The following is a 14,940-nucleotide window of genomic DNA, read 5'->3' on the forward strand; positions in this document are numbered from 1 at the left end:
AATTGTCAAAATTGTCAAAATTGTCAAAATTGTCAAAATTGTCAAAATTGTCAAAATTGTCAAAATTGTCAAAATTGTCAAAATTGTCAAAATTGTCAAAATTGTCAAAATTGTCAAAATTGTCAAAATTGTCAAAATTGTCAAAATTGTCAAAATTGTCAAAATTGTCAAAATTGTCAAAATTGTCAAAATTGTCAAAATTGTCAAAATTGTCAAAATTGTCAAAATTGTCGAAATTGTCAAAATTGTCAAAATTGTCAAAATTGTCAAAATTGTCAAAATTGTCAAAATTGTCAAAATTGTCAAAATTGTCAAAATTGTCAAAATTTTCAAAATTGTCAAAATTGTCAAAATTGTCAAAATTGTCAAAATTGTCAAAATTGTCAAAATTGTCAAAATTGTCAAAATTGTCAAAATTGTCAAAATTGTCAAAATTTTCAAAATTGTCAAAATTGTCAAAATTGGCAAAATTGTCAAAATTGTCAAAATTGTCAAAATTGTCAAAATTGTCAAAATTGTCAAAATTGTCAAAATTGTCAAAATTGTCAAAATTGTCAAAATTGTCAAAATTGTCAAAATTGTCAAAATTGTCAAAATTGCCAAAATTGTCAAAATTGTCAAAATTGTCAAAATTTTCAAAATTGTCAAAATTGTCAAAATTGCCAAAATTGTCAAAATTGTCAAAATTGTCAAAATTTTCGAAATTGTCAAAATTGTCAAAATTGTCAAAATTGTCAAAATTGTCAAAAATTTCAAAATTGTCAAAATAGTCAAAATTGTCAAAATTGTCAAAAATGACAACAGTGACAAACAATACAAAGATGAAAAAAAGACAAAAATGATAAAAAATAACAAAAATTAGCAAAATAACAAAAATTCTAAGTTGATACCTACCAAGTTAAATCAAAACGTAGGTAACGAATATTTTTAGAACAAACTTTTAAAGTTCAAAAGCTTAATTTTCTTCAATGCTGCCACCTGAACTTCAATTCCGTAAGCTTTCAGTTGTGTCCACCGATTCAGCAAAGTTTCCAGGTTCCTCTCTCATTTCTTTGCAATTATTGAGAGCTGTAGTTGCCCCTGAAAAGCTTCATTCAAAAGCTTTCGTTTCGCGTCTTCAGAGAGAGCGAAAGACTTCCTTCCCTACCCTATTCGAATCATCCTCCCACACCTTGAAAAAGCACACCTACTTACCTTTTTCTTGGCGTTCGCCGTCTCCTGGGGGCCGATCGTGTACAGATCGACGATGCCGAGCAGACAATCGTCACATCGGCACACGTCCTCTCCGAGAATCAGAGAGCCGATGCTGCTGCTCGAGTCCATTGAGTCGGTTCGCATCAAGCGGGATCCACCTGGGCCACTCGGAGGCACATTGCCGCCAGCCTGGGAGGCGGCTTCGATCTTCTTGGCCAGCAGTGCCTCCATCAGGGAGCGGGGGCGACCCCCAGATGATAGGAGTGACATTTTTGCTAGGGTAGGCCACAGGGAGATTCACTAACAAACGTAATGGGATCACTTCTTGAACAATTCACGATTTTGACACTACATGACACAGAATGTTGTTTTGACACCTTCATTCACTACTGCACTTTGGATGATTTTTCAACTCATTAATCGCATAGTGTTCATCACGCTTGTTCAATGAGAACTTGAATTTTAGATCTGTGGAAGAAATGATTGATGGTTGGAATACTGAAAAAGGTGCATATATTTTGTGCCTTATTCTCTTTATCTCTCTCTTACTCTGTTTGAAAACCTGCGATTTTGTAAACGCAGGCCTGTTTATTTAGAACAAGGTTTTTATTGCAAGTTTTAAAAGGTTTAAAATTCTAGTAAAACAAATATCGGGATGACTGTTGAACTCAAACTTTTAAGACCAGTTTTTTAAAAATGTGTTTTGCCCTTGAAAGAAGTTCCAATAATGCAGCAAAATTGCCAATAGATTTGAATCCCTCAAATAATCTTCCATTTCCAATAACAGTTCATAATTTGTCCAGTCTACATTTTAGGAGAGAAAATCAAATTAAACGTCTCTAGTTGTTCATGACTGATTTTTTTCTATGTTTTGAACAAAATATTCATCTTATATTTTAATTTAACCTCAAAATTTGGCACGGTTTTCTATCATGATTTTTTCCGTGAATGTCATAGAAAAATTATGTGAATAACAAACAAAAATTGTTCAATTTTTTGTAACTTGGCTGGAAAAAATCAACTAACACTATCGACAATAAGGTCAGAAATTCTAATTGAACACTGATACCAAAATTTATTGTTTAGAAAATGTGTTTAAATTCCCAAAAATCTGTAAACTCTGTGAAAAATTACAAAAAATCTGTGCTCTGTGACAAAGATATTGTCAAAGTATGCTTCTGCAAACTTGAATGCTAAAAGTTCAGATTTCAAAAAGTCGTTGCTCCGAGATAGCATTTGGAATGACGAATTGAACATTCTATTTATGCAAGAATTATCATCCGAAAAATGTGATTTTGTGTCCACTCATTCGCCCTCGTTAACGTCAATTAAATAAATCTAATAATGTTTCCTACAGTTATTTGGATTTCGCTATAGAATTTGTATTCATCAATTATAGTAACAAACTAAAGACCGCGTATAAATCGAAGCCCGGAAATTAGCGAAGAAACCTCTGAACCAAATTCTACAAATTTAAGACCTTTGAGTTCCTGAAAGTATTGTGATTAATTTCGTTGAATAAATAACATTTGAGCTATGCTTTTTGGTGTAGCACACTAGCGGCAAGTGATAAAACGAGATTCTCGTATTTGCTACGCAATGTGTTAATAGTATCTAGAATCATAATGATATGACTGAGACTTTGAAAAATTATTGTTATAGACTTTTGAACCCTATTACTGGGTATCGTCAAAAAGATGTTAACACTAGCCGGCCCGGTGTGCTTTACTACACTATCAAAAAAAAATGTTAAAATTATTTGTTAACAATATTTTGATTTTTAATTTTTTGGAAGCATAATTTTAAATTAAATTTCAACGTTTTCAGATGCAAAGACTTTAAAATGAGGATTGTAGCAGGAGTTTTGAATAGCAATACAAAGAAGGTTTTATATTATTTACTGAAACTTGATCTCTAAAAATGTTTTTCAAGATCTGAAATTATTATTATTACACTTGTTCAGTCCGACCAGTCGACTGAAGTTGGAGAGAGCGACGCTGAATACACGAGAGAGTACCGCACTGAGAGAGCCAGACGGCTGCTCTCGCTGAAAGCGTCGAGAATGTTCTGGGCGGTTCCATCTGGCGCGAGCACGTGCTTGTGTGCTTGCTCGTCAGCCTATTTAAGGGCGCATTATTTATGCGCCTAGAAGTCAGTCGTAATCAAACCACCAAGCCGTCAAGATGGGACGGTAGTGTAAATATCATTTGTAAATAATAGTGATAAGTAGAAGTAGAGAAATAAAATAGAATATAAGCGAAATAAGTGCCTTCTTCTTCGCTGCTTCGCTCCGACGCCTTGCTCCCGGGTCCAGCTGCCACAATCGGCTCTTTTCAGAGCCCTCCATCCGAAAGAGTTTGGATCTCGGTCAACCAGGCGACCGAGATCCCCCCGAGCCTTGGCCGCCAGGCAGCGTCATAAGGACCTGCCTCCACTGATGGGACAACCATGCGTGGTTGTCTCTTGAGGTCCAATCCCACGAGGGGAGCGGATCATCAGTGGTAGTTTCCCAAGCGCTCACATAGACCCGGCCTTGGCCTCCAGGCAGACAGTCTTCGGACCTGCCTCCACTGTTTGACAACCACCAGGGGTTGTCAAAGCCCAATCCCAGAAGGGGAAAGGGCAAGCAGTGGTAGTTTTGCCAAGCGCCGCACCCACAGTCCACCAATGGCTTTTCATGGCCACAACATGAAATGGTCCTTCGAGCCGGATGTAGAAGCCGGCACCTTCCGACGGAATACCTCCGTCATGAGTGTGTGTGGAGTGGATCGGGCAGCAAAGTAGGCAAGCGGAGCAGGAAGGAAGCATGCATCGAGAAGACAATGAAAACGAGCAAGTCGAGAGGTGGAATTTTCGAGAACGAGCTGGCAGTGATAAACCGGCACAATCCAGAGGGAATAAGATCCAGCCAGGAGTGATCTTCATCAAGAGCATCATCGTCAACAGAGGAAGCCATCAAAGAGTGGTGCTTCCACGAAAGCCTCATACAGCAGCGATGAATTTCCGAGATCCGCCAAGGTCGACGATAATGCTTCCAGCAGCCGAGACAATCCTCCGAGAGCATTCTTTCTGGTGGCGAGTGTGTTCAGTCCGACCAGTCGACTGAAGTTGGAGAGAGCGACGCTGAATACACGAGAGAGTACCGCACTGAGAGAGCCAGACGGCTGCTCTCGCTGAAAGCGTCGAGAATGTTCTGGGCGGTTCCATCTGGCGCGAGCACGTGCTTGTGTGCTTGCTCGTCAGCCTATTTAAGGGCGCATTATTTATGCGCCTAGAAGTCAGTCGTAATCAAACCACCAAGCCGTCAAGATGGGACGGTTGTGTAAATATCATTTGTAAATAATAGTGATAAGTAGAAGTAGAGAAATAAAATAGAATATAAGCGAAATAAGTGCCTTCTTCTTCGCTGCTTCGCTCCGACGCCTTGCTCCCGGGTCCAGCTGCCACAATCGGCTCTTTTCAGAGCCCTCCATCCGAAAGAGTTTGGATCTCGGTCAACCAGGCGACCGAGATCCCCCCGAGCCTTGGCCGCCAGGCAGCGTCATAAGGACCTGCCTCCACTGATGGGACAACCATGCGTGGTTGTCTCTTGAGGTCCAATCCCACGAGGGGAGCGGATCATCAGTGGTAGTTTCCCAAGCGCTCACATAGACCCGGCCTTGGCCTCCAGGCAGACAGTCTTCGGACCTGCCTCCACTGTTTGGCAACCACCAGGGGTTGTCAAAGCCCAATCCCAGAAGGGGAAAGGGCAAGCAGTGGTAGTTTTGCCAAGCGCCGCACCCACAGTCCACCAATGGCTTTTCATGGCCACAACAACACTGTTTTCAAACCTCATGAGTTCCTCATTATCTATAGATATAAAAAGCAATTATCTGTATGTTTGTTTGTTTGTCCTCTATAGACTCAGCCGTCTTAAGAGCTAGAGATCTGAAATTTGGCATGGATGCTCATTAGGACCAGGAATGATGAAAAATGTTTTTAGATTTTTGGACGACCCCTTCTGAAGGGGGTCGTCCATACAAGACAAATATTGTTTTCACGTTATTGACGTTATTTTCCGTCGGATTGTGATGAAAATTTGCACATGAGTGTTTTGAGAGACGAGCAATCGATTACAGTTATCAAACTTAGGGTCAGGGGTCGGTCAAAGGGGTCGTCCATATCAACTGATTAATGTTTTTGCGATATTGGCGTTATTATACACCGGATTGTGATGAAAAATTGCACATGAGTGTTTTGAGAGATGAACAATCGATTACAGTTATCAAATTTAGGGTCAGGGGTTGGCCAAAGGGGTCGTCCATATCCACTGATTTATGTTTTTGCGATATTGGCGTTATTATACATCGGATTGTTATGAAAATTTGCACATGAGTGTTTTGAGAGACGAGCAATCGATTACAGTTATCAAACTTAGGGTCAGGGGTCGGTCAAAGGGGTCGTCCATAGATCGTATTGTGATGAAAATAAGCACATGAGTGTTTTGAAAGACGAGCAACCGATTTCAAGTTTCGAATTGCGGATCAGAAGTCGGCTGAAGGAGTCGTCCATACCCAACTTTAATGTTTTTGCGATTTTGACGTTATTCTACGTTGGATTGAGATGAAAATTTCCGCATAGGAGTTTTGAGGGACGCTCTTTTGCTTTCAGGTTTCAAATCTTGACTCAGGGGTCGGCAAAAGGGGTTATTATCTGTTCACTGTTTTTACGATATTCTCTTGATTGAGCATAGAATTGTAATGAAAATTGACACATAGGAGTTTAACAGAAAAGATAATTGATTTCTGGTGTCAAGTTTTGAATCGTGGTCAAAAAAAAGGCCGTCCATGTCAGTTGCTCACTGTTTTCGCGATATTGTCGTGATCATGCATCGGATTGAGATGAAAATGTTCAGATGAGGGTTATAAACTATGAGCAATTGACTCCAGGTAGCATGTTCCGTGTCAAGGGTCGGCGAAAGGGGCGTCTATATTCACTGTTCACTGTTTTCAAGTTCCTGACGTTAATTTACATATAATTTGAAAAGAAAAAATGGCACAAGGGAGTTTTGAGGAACGTAAAATTGGTTTCAATCATCGAATTTCGGGCCATGGGAAAGAAAAAGAGGGTTTAATTGAAAGTTCAGTGTTTTGTGCAATAATTTTTTTAATTGATACCAATTAAAGTGTGAAGGTCAAGCAAAAGAGTCGTGCACATAAAAAAATAGCACATGTTTCTGCCATAATGTCTAGATTTTGCAACCGATCGAGAAGAAAACACTCTCACATAAATTTTAATAAAAAGCCAATCAACCGTTTAATTTCAATTTCAAGCAATAGTAATAGTAGCGACTTTAAACACTGTTTAATTTTTTCCCCAAAATTGTCGAAAGAATGTTTCGAATTCATTTTCTAAACTCATTTTGACGTACCAATGATTTAAAGCGAAACGAAGTTCGTATGGGATCAGCTAGTCTATATATAAAAAAAGTAATTTCCGTTGGTTTGTTTGCTTGTTCGTTTGTATGTTTGTCTTCAATAGGCTCAGCCGCCTTAAAAGCTAGAGAGCTGAAATTTTGCAAGGGTGCTTATTAGGACCAGGAATGATGAAAAATGTTTGGATTTTCGGATGACCCCTTCTAAAGGGGGTCGTCCATACAAGACAAATATTGTTTTCGCGGTATTGACGGTATTTTTCGTCGGATTGTTACAAAAATTTTCACATAGGGGTTTTGAGAGATGAGAAATTGATTCCAGGTATTGAATTTCGTGTCAGGGGTCAGCAAAAGGGGTCATCCATATAAACTGCTCAATGTTTTTGCGGTTATTATACATTGGATTCAGATGAAAATTTCCACATAGAAGTTTTGAGGAACGCTCAATTGTTTCAGATTTCAAATCTCGAGTCAGGGGTCGGTAAAAATGATCATCCATATTATTTATTCACTGTTTTTGCTATATTGGGGGTTAATCTGCGAGTTGAGTGAGGTCGTGACTCATAAAATTTCACTTCTGTATCCTGACTCCAGGAAATGTTTTAGAGAAGAAACGGTAGTATGAATGAGCTCCAAAAATCGATCACAGAACATATGAGCTGAAACTTCTAGCCTAGAGTGGTTTCTGGAGTCGGCACAACGATGTTACGATTTTGCACATCACGTCACGTGACTCTCAGAATAAGACCCATTGTCTCGATTACACATCACATTATAATGAAATTTTGCACATGGGAGTTTTACAGCATATATAATTGATTTCACGTGTCAAATTTTGACAAGGAATCAGTAAAACGGTTCGTCTTAATATTTTCGAATTTTTATCCAATAGTTACGTTGTTAGGCATCATATCGAGGCAAAAATTTAAACACGAGAGTTTTGCAGGACGCGGGATCGATTCCTGATAACAAACTTTCTATAAGACAACAGAAAAAGGGGTCTTCCACATTTACTATTCAATGTTTTTGCAATAATTGTTTCATTATGCACGAGATCCAGACAAAAATTTATTCATGAGTGTTTTACAAAACGGACAATTGATTTATGAATTAAAATTCATAATCAGACGATAATCAGATCATAATTTCGCTGTTATGCATCCGAAAAAGACAAAAATTCGTACACGGGTGTTCTTTTCGACGGTCAATCAATTTCTTATTTTAAATTTCCGTTTGGTAGACAAGCAAATAGGTCGCTTGCAAATTCTGTTACCAACCAAATACAAAATCATCAGCTTTAAAGTTAAAAGCGAAACAAATTTCGTACGGGATCAGCTAATTTTTAAATAAAACAGAGTTGTCAAATTGTTCAAATCAATTTTAATAATTTTAAAGATATCCAAAAGTGATGTTGAAAAAGCTACACAATCACTAAAAAGTAAAGGTTTCAGTAAATCATCTTAGATGTTTCCGTGTACCTGTAACTGTAAATCGTGCTGGAGAATGCTGACAAGTATCGTTTTATACTTTGGTTATCTTTTATTACATATTTTATAGGATATATCCGGGCTTGCTTATTAATTCAATAGAGAATTCGAGATAAGTCAGATCTGACCATGATACCTGGATATTGAAAAATCTTTTCAAATCAAAAGACAGCTATACACGACCAGCCGAGTCGACACTTACAAGAAAACGGCATCTTTTCGGTAAGAAAGCATAAATTATAATCAGCAGAATGTAACAGGAGGTTTGTATGGTCGTCGCCACAAATGAAAAAAAACGAAGACATTGATTCACATTTTACAATAGGCCACTTTTATTTTGACCCACCCAAGCTCCCGACTATTCTGGTCAATTTTGTTTCGGAGATTGTTTTTCACTTACGGTTCTTTTCCGTCTGGCGCCTTCCTGGTAACCATGCATGGTCCCACTGTGTGCCTCGTACTTGCCTCCGAAACACTCGACGGCCAGGCCATGCTGCTGCTGTAGTTGTTGTTGTTCTGCTGCTGGCGTTGTTGATGTTCAGCTGCTGGTGCAGAACTTCCCAAGCAGCCGGGGGTGTGGCTGGTATTGTACCGATGGCGAAGCACCACATGGCAGTGCCGGATGTTGTTGTCGTTCTGCTGCTGGTGCAGCACGGAGCAGTCGGAGGTGTGGCTTGCATCGCACCGATGGAGACGCACGACATTGCCGTGCCTGATGTTGTTGCTGGAACTGTTGATTTCCATGGGCCGACGTCTCACGGCACTGTACTGGCTCCGAAGTCGGCGATGATGGAGTGGCCATCTGTGCCACGATCGCCGCTTCTGTCCTCCGTGGGGATGTGGAGCAGAAGCCCCGAAACCTTTTTTCCGCAGGCCCAAAAGCCTCCTCACTCGACCGAGCACCGCACTATTTCTCCCCAAAAACTGACCTCCGGAAATATTGATGACAGTATGTTTTTTTTTCTTTCTCGTTTTTCGGGAACTATGGGCTGTCGGGTTTTTTCAAAAATAAGTTCGAAACAGTGGGCCAAATCTGGTCGAACAAGTTGGTTTATTTTTGATTGGGATTGGGTTTTTTAGTTGTATTTTTGCTCAAATCACACCATAATAAAAGCTCTAAAAATCAACTGTAACAAGAACTAACTAAATAAACACTATTTTAGTTCCTGAAGAAGATCCAATAAGGATCGAAACGTTGGAAACGTAAATCAATACGTCGTATTGCTAAAATCAAGACTGCAAGCCGAAAAAACTCCCCGAAAAAACATATTTCAAGTCGAATTTTTCTACCACAAAAACATCAAAGTTTTTCCGGATAATGCTTGACCATTTAGTAGTTATTATTACTCCGAGTATTTTAAGCTCTGATGTCTTTCAAACGATAAAACTGTTTTTCCCCTTCCCCGTTTAATGATAATCTTTTTTGGAATTTGTCTTACTTTTCTTTACTTTTCTACTGTCTACTGTCTTTCTTTACTTTTCTAAAAAAGACTTCCGAACCTTGTTGAAGACTCACTTTGGATTGTACTGTTTTTGTTGTTTAATTTCACACTGTTTTGTGATAGCTTTTCTTAAATGTTGAAAGATCCACTTATATTTTTTCAAAGTTATAGAAAACAAATCATCTCGCAACCGGAATCGCTCATTTTTTTTAAATTTTCTCAAAAAAGTTTTATTTGTGTTTTATAAAAATTTATCTATTCTTGGACACAATTATCCCATTTATTATTGTGAAGAGTAATCAATGTAACAATTGATAGATTTCATTTAGTTGATTTCGTAGCACTAAATAAAGGTTTTAGTGTTTTCATAATTGGATGGTGAAATTGAACATATTGATGACTAACAATTACTCAAAAGGTAATTGACTTATAAAATTGAATTGTTTTAATCTTTTTAACGAATAGTCACCGTTGGAAAATTATTTATATGCTAGTTTAATGGCAATGCGGTGAACGTTAGATGATAAATTCTTGATAGAAGAATTAAAGATCGGAAAGAAATGACGGATAGATAAAGCAGACGCTTAGTAGAAGAAAATTTACAGGTGTTGAAATTGAGCCAAGAGCCTATTTTATGGAAAGTTTCAAAGGTGCGTTCTAGACCCTTTGTCCCACATCAGTTGAATGGCTGAGAGAAGTAACAGCGAGAGGCGCAATTACGTTCACCCATACATCCAACCCGATGGATTGGTAAAGCACGTGCTTCCCAATCGGACAAAAAGTCTAGAACGCATGGCTCTGGTGAAGCTTTCCTATTGCTGAACCAGTTCAAGCGATGTGTTGTCTGTTTTTCGGATTCCGTTTTTATCGGCAGCGCTACTTATTGTTTTCACGCAAGTACCGTAAACGTCCCTACTTTTGACAACTTTTTTATTTTTGAACTGTATTTTTTGAATATTTACCCCTTATTTAAACCCCCCGAAGTAGGGACGTTTACGGTACTTGCGTGAAAACAATAAGTAGCGCTGCCGATAAAAACGGAATCCGAAAAACAGACAACACATCGCTTGAACTGGTTCAGCAATAGGAAAGCTTCACCAGAGCCATGCGTTCTAGACTTTTTGTCCGATTGGGAAGCACGTGCTTTACCAATCCATCGGGTTGGATGTATGGGTGAACGTAATTGCGCCTCTCGCTGTTACTTCTCTCAGCCATTCAACTGATGTGGGACAAAGGGTCTAGAACGCACCTTTGAAACTTTCCATAAAATATGCTCTTGGCTCAATTTCAACACCTGTAAATTTTCTTCTACTAAGCGTCTGCTTTATCTATCCGTCATTTCTTTCCGATCTTTAATTCTTCTATCAAGAATTTATCATCTAACGTTCACCGCATTGCCATTAAACTAGCATATAAAAAATTGAATTGTATAACTCTAAGAATATCAAATTTAATAATATAAAGTTTCATATGTTGGATTTGTTTTTTTCCAGATAATGCATGTTCAATTTTTTTCCCCTCTTTACATTACCCGATGGCTATCAAAGTTTTGAAATCGCAGCCTTTAACTTATAACTCTGAATTTGATTATTTTTTTGTTTTTCGATGAGGAATTCCAAAAATATGAAAATGTTGGGTTCTAAAAACGGTTAAAAATGCATTTTAAATTTTTTTACCGAAAGTTGAATATCAGTCACTGTAGGGACATAATGAGAACCCCCTCCCCCTGGGGGAGTATAAGCACCATGAAGCGGGAAACGATGAGCGTTTTCTGCCGCAGAATCTAACAGCGGATTCAACTCGGTGAAGTCAACTGAATTATTGAGCTACAGTTTTCATCTGACTATTTGGCCTATTGGTTAGGTGTCAATAAGATATTCAGAAAACTCGAGTTCGAATCCTGATCGAGGCGATCTTTTTTTTATTTTCCATTCATGATGTATGATACATTATGTTTCTGGTGCTTTGTTTGAAATATGATGCTACTAGCCGTATAATGCAACAATCAAAATAATTGATCATGAATGGCAAATGAAGACAAAATCACATCTACCAGGAATCAAACTCAAGTCTTCTGATTACCTCTATGACACTTTACCTAATAGACTAAATCGTCAAATGTAAACTAGCCAAGCGGTTGCTCTATAATTCAGGTAAATTCATCGATTTGAATGTGCTGCTAGGTTCTACGACAGAAAATGCTCATCGTGCCCCGATCAATGGTGCTCTGTTCGCACCGATTTAACACGTTAAAGTTGAAACGCGTTTTTAATACGATATTTCAACCTCTTAATTTATGGTTGTGTTTTCTGGAGTTCTTTTCCTGTAGGGGAGAGCCCACTGCGACCAGTAGTTGATCTATTGTGGTGTTTACCCCGCGTTACTATATGCTGTCAGGTTCACCTGCACTATTGATTGGAGTGACAGTTGATTGCTGACTAAGCATTTTATCCCAATCGGGTATAATATCAAAGATGTATGATATAACCTTCTTAGGGCTGATATGCAACCATATGTCTTGTGCGCTTATTAACTTTGCCCCAAGAACACGCTCTCTCCTCTTAAGGAGGGCGCAGCAGTTGCATAGAAGATGCTCTGCAGTTTCTTTTTCGAACCCGCAGAACCGACAGTCATCGTTCAGAATTATGTTTATCCTTTTGAGATGCTGTTTTGTTGGACAATGTCCGGTCAAGAGACCTGTGTAAGTACTTAATTCGTGCTTACTTAAGTTCAACATGTTTTTTGAGAGTCGTGCGCTTGGTTCAATGAATCTTTTAGCCTGAGTTGCCCCCTCCGCTGTTTTCCAGTTGGAAACAATAGTGGTGCTTTCCCAGTTCTTGAGCTCCATAGTCAAGGCACTTCTCGATACTCCGCAGAAAGGTTCGGGTCCAATCAACAGTCCCTGAGATCCTTCCCTAGCTAGTTGGTCTGCTTCTTCGTTCCCTAGGATACCGCAGTGGCCTGGTACCCAGAATAAAGATACTCTGTTCCTTATGGCCAGGTTTCTTAGTGCAACTATACACTCCCAAACTAGTTTGGAGTAACATGTGAACGTACTTAGTGCTCGGAGAGCAGCCTGGCTGTCAGAGAACATGCAGATACTTGTGTACCTGTATCCCCTTTTCAAACAGGCTAAAGTGCATTCTAGAATTGCTTGAATTTCAGCTTGGAATACTGTTGGCCAGTTTCCTATAGGAATTGAGATCCTGAGTCTAGGTCCGAAAACCCCTGCCCCAGTTCTTTTATCCATTTTTGACCCATCAGTGAAAAATAGGATCGATCTGGGAGGAACCGCAGGTCCACCTGACTCCCACACGTCCCTATCATTGATAGTTACATTGTATGGTATGTCTAGGTTGAAAATGGGCTCCATCCAGTCATCATTTTTCACAATAAGTGAGTTTAATTTAAATTTCTTTAGGATTTTGAGGTGTCCTGTAAGATCTCCTTCATAGAGAGTTTTGTGTTTGGAGAGTCTCAAGGCACTACGTTCCGCCTCTAACTCAATGAATTGATGTAGAGGCAGAATATTTAGTAGTGCATTTAGAGCCTCATTCGGTGTGCTTCGCTTTGCGCCAGTTATAGCTAGCGTTGCTAGTCTTTGGAGCTTCGCTAGTTTTTTCTGAGCCGTAATTTGCATAGTTTTGGTCCACCATACTAAGGAGGCGTAAGAGATTTTGGGTCTTATAATAGCTGCAAATATCCAGTAGATAATTTTCGGCTGTAGTCCCCATTTTTTCCCTACTCCTTTGAGGCAGACCCATAGAGCTGTTGTAGCCTTAGCGATTACATGCTCTATCTGTGGGTTCCATGATAGCTTTGAGTCTAGTACTATGCCTAAATATTTCACTTGTGATTCGAGGTTTAACACTTCCCCATCTAATGATAGAGGTTTTAGTGTAATTTTTCGTCTCCTAGTGAATGCTATCACAGTAGTTTTGGAAGGGTTTATGTTTAGTCCCTCTTCCCTGCACCAAAATAGTGCGTAGTTGAGTGCAGTTTGCATTCTATTAGACAGCACATTCTCATGTTTTCCCCGAACTATAATAACTACGTCGTCTGCAAAGCCAACAACTTCGAATCCCATGGATACAAGTTTGTTTAGGAGGTCATCCACTATCAAGGACCACAACAACGGTGATAGAACCCCGCCTTGGGGACATCCCTTCGTTGGTGTGGCTTTGATTGTAAGTCCTCCCAAGCTTGCATAAATGGTTCTGTTTATTAGCATCGCACTAGTCCAGTTAACAATTGCCGAGTGGCACCCTCGTCTTTTCATAGCTGTTTCGATTGAAGTGTGAGATGCGTTGTCGAATGCCCCTTCAATGTCTAAAAAAGAAGCGAGTGCTATTTCTTTTGCCTCTACAGTCTTTTCTAGTTTTTGTGTAAGGGTATGTAAGGCCGTAACCGTGGACATACCTTTTTTGTAAGCAAACTGGAAGTTGTTTAGCTTACTTAAGCTAAGATACTGCGATTTAATATACTCGTCAAGTATCTTCTCCATTATTTTCAAAATAATGGACGTTAGACTAATAGGTCTGAATGTTTTTAGGTTGTGTTTTATCTTTTTTCCCTGGTTTCGGGATAAAGATCACGCGCACCTTCTTCCACTGAGTTGGAATATGACAGAGGGTCATACTGGCGACGAACATCTCTACCAAGGCAGGTGTTACCATTTGTTTAGCTTGCTGTATTTGAATTGGTAAAATTCCATCTTCACCAGCTGCTTTGAATGGTTCGAATGTACTTATTGCCCAGTCAACCATTGAAGGTGTAAAGATTGTGCGTGATTTGCGAAGTGCTTCATCACGTCTGACATTTCGAGTGAGTCTTTCAATCGGAGTGTAATTAATCTCTATTCCTTCAATGGATTCTGGGAAATGCGTACTTAGTAGTAATTGAAGCGTTTCATTTGGGTTTGTAGTGAACTCTCCGTTCTTTTTCTTCAATTGACCCAGTCCATTTGAATGTTCTTTTGATAGAACTTTCTGGAGTCTGGCAGCTTCGGGTGTAGTTTGCACGGTTTCACACATGTGCTTCCAACTACTCCTCTTAGCTTTTCGAATGTTTTTATTGTACTCTGTTAGGGATTTACGATAATTGTCCCAGCTTGAGTCAGCTTTTGCTTTGTGGAGTTTCAAGGACACGAAATTTTTGTTAACTCAAATTATAAACAATATTTAATTTATCTTTCAACACTTTTCATTGCACTTTCTGAGAAAATTTCTTCTTCTTTTCATGCTTTCATTAACCCTGAAATAAGGCGTTTTATGTCTATTTTATGAAATGGAAAAACTTTTTTCCCTGCATACGACACCTTGACTTCCACCAGAAATTCAGTACTCGCTACTGGCCAAAATTATGGAGACTGATTTAATCACATCACAACTTATTCTCTTTTTTA

At 39.1% G+C, this 14,940-nt stretch overlaps 1 protein-coding gene across 1 annotated transcript in view; it reads right to left on the bottom strand.

Annotated features, from left to right (window-relative positions):
- Positions 1-14,940, bottom strand: part of LOC129754407 (inositol-trisphosphate 3-kinase A-like) — a 152,820-nt gene that overhangs the window by 79,873 nt on the left and 58,007 nt on the right. Inside the window, exon 2 of the mRNA XM_055750470.1 lies at positions 1,195-1,662. Coding sequence (XP_055606445.1) covers positions 1,195-1,464 — 270 coding nt within the window. The 5' untranslated portion in view covers positions 1,465-1,662. The remainder of the gene's footprint in view (positions 1-1,194; positions 1,663-14,940) is intronic.

This window comes from Uranotaenia lowii, chromosome 3, assembly GCF_029784155.1.
Source record: "Uranotaenia lowii strain MFRU-FL chromosome 3, ASM2978415v1, whole genome shotgun sequence".
Taxonomy (NCBI): Eukaryota; Metazoa; Arthropoda; class Insecta; order Diptera; family Culicidae; genus Uranotaenia; species Uranotaenia lowii.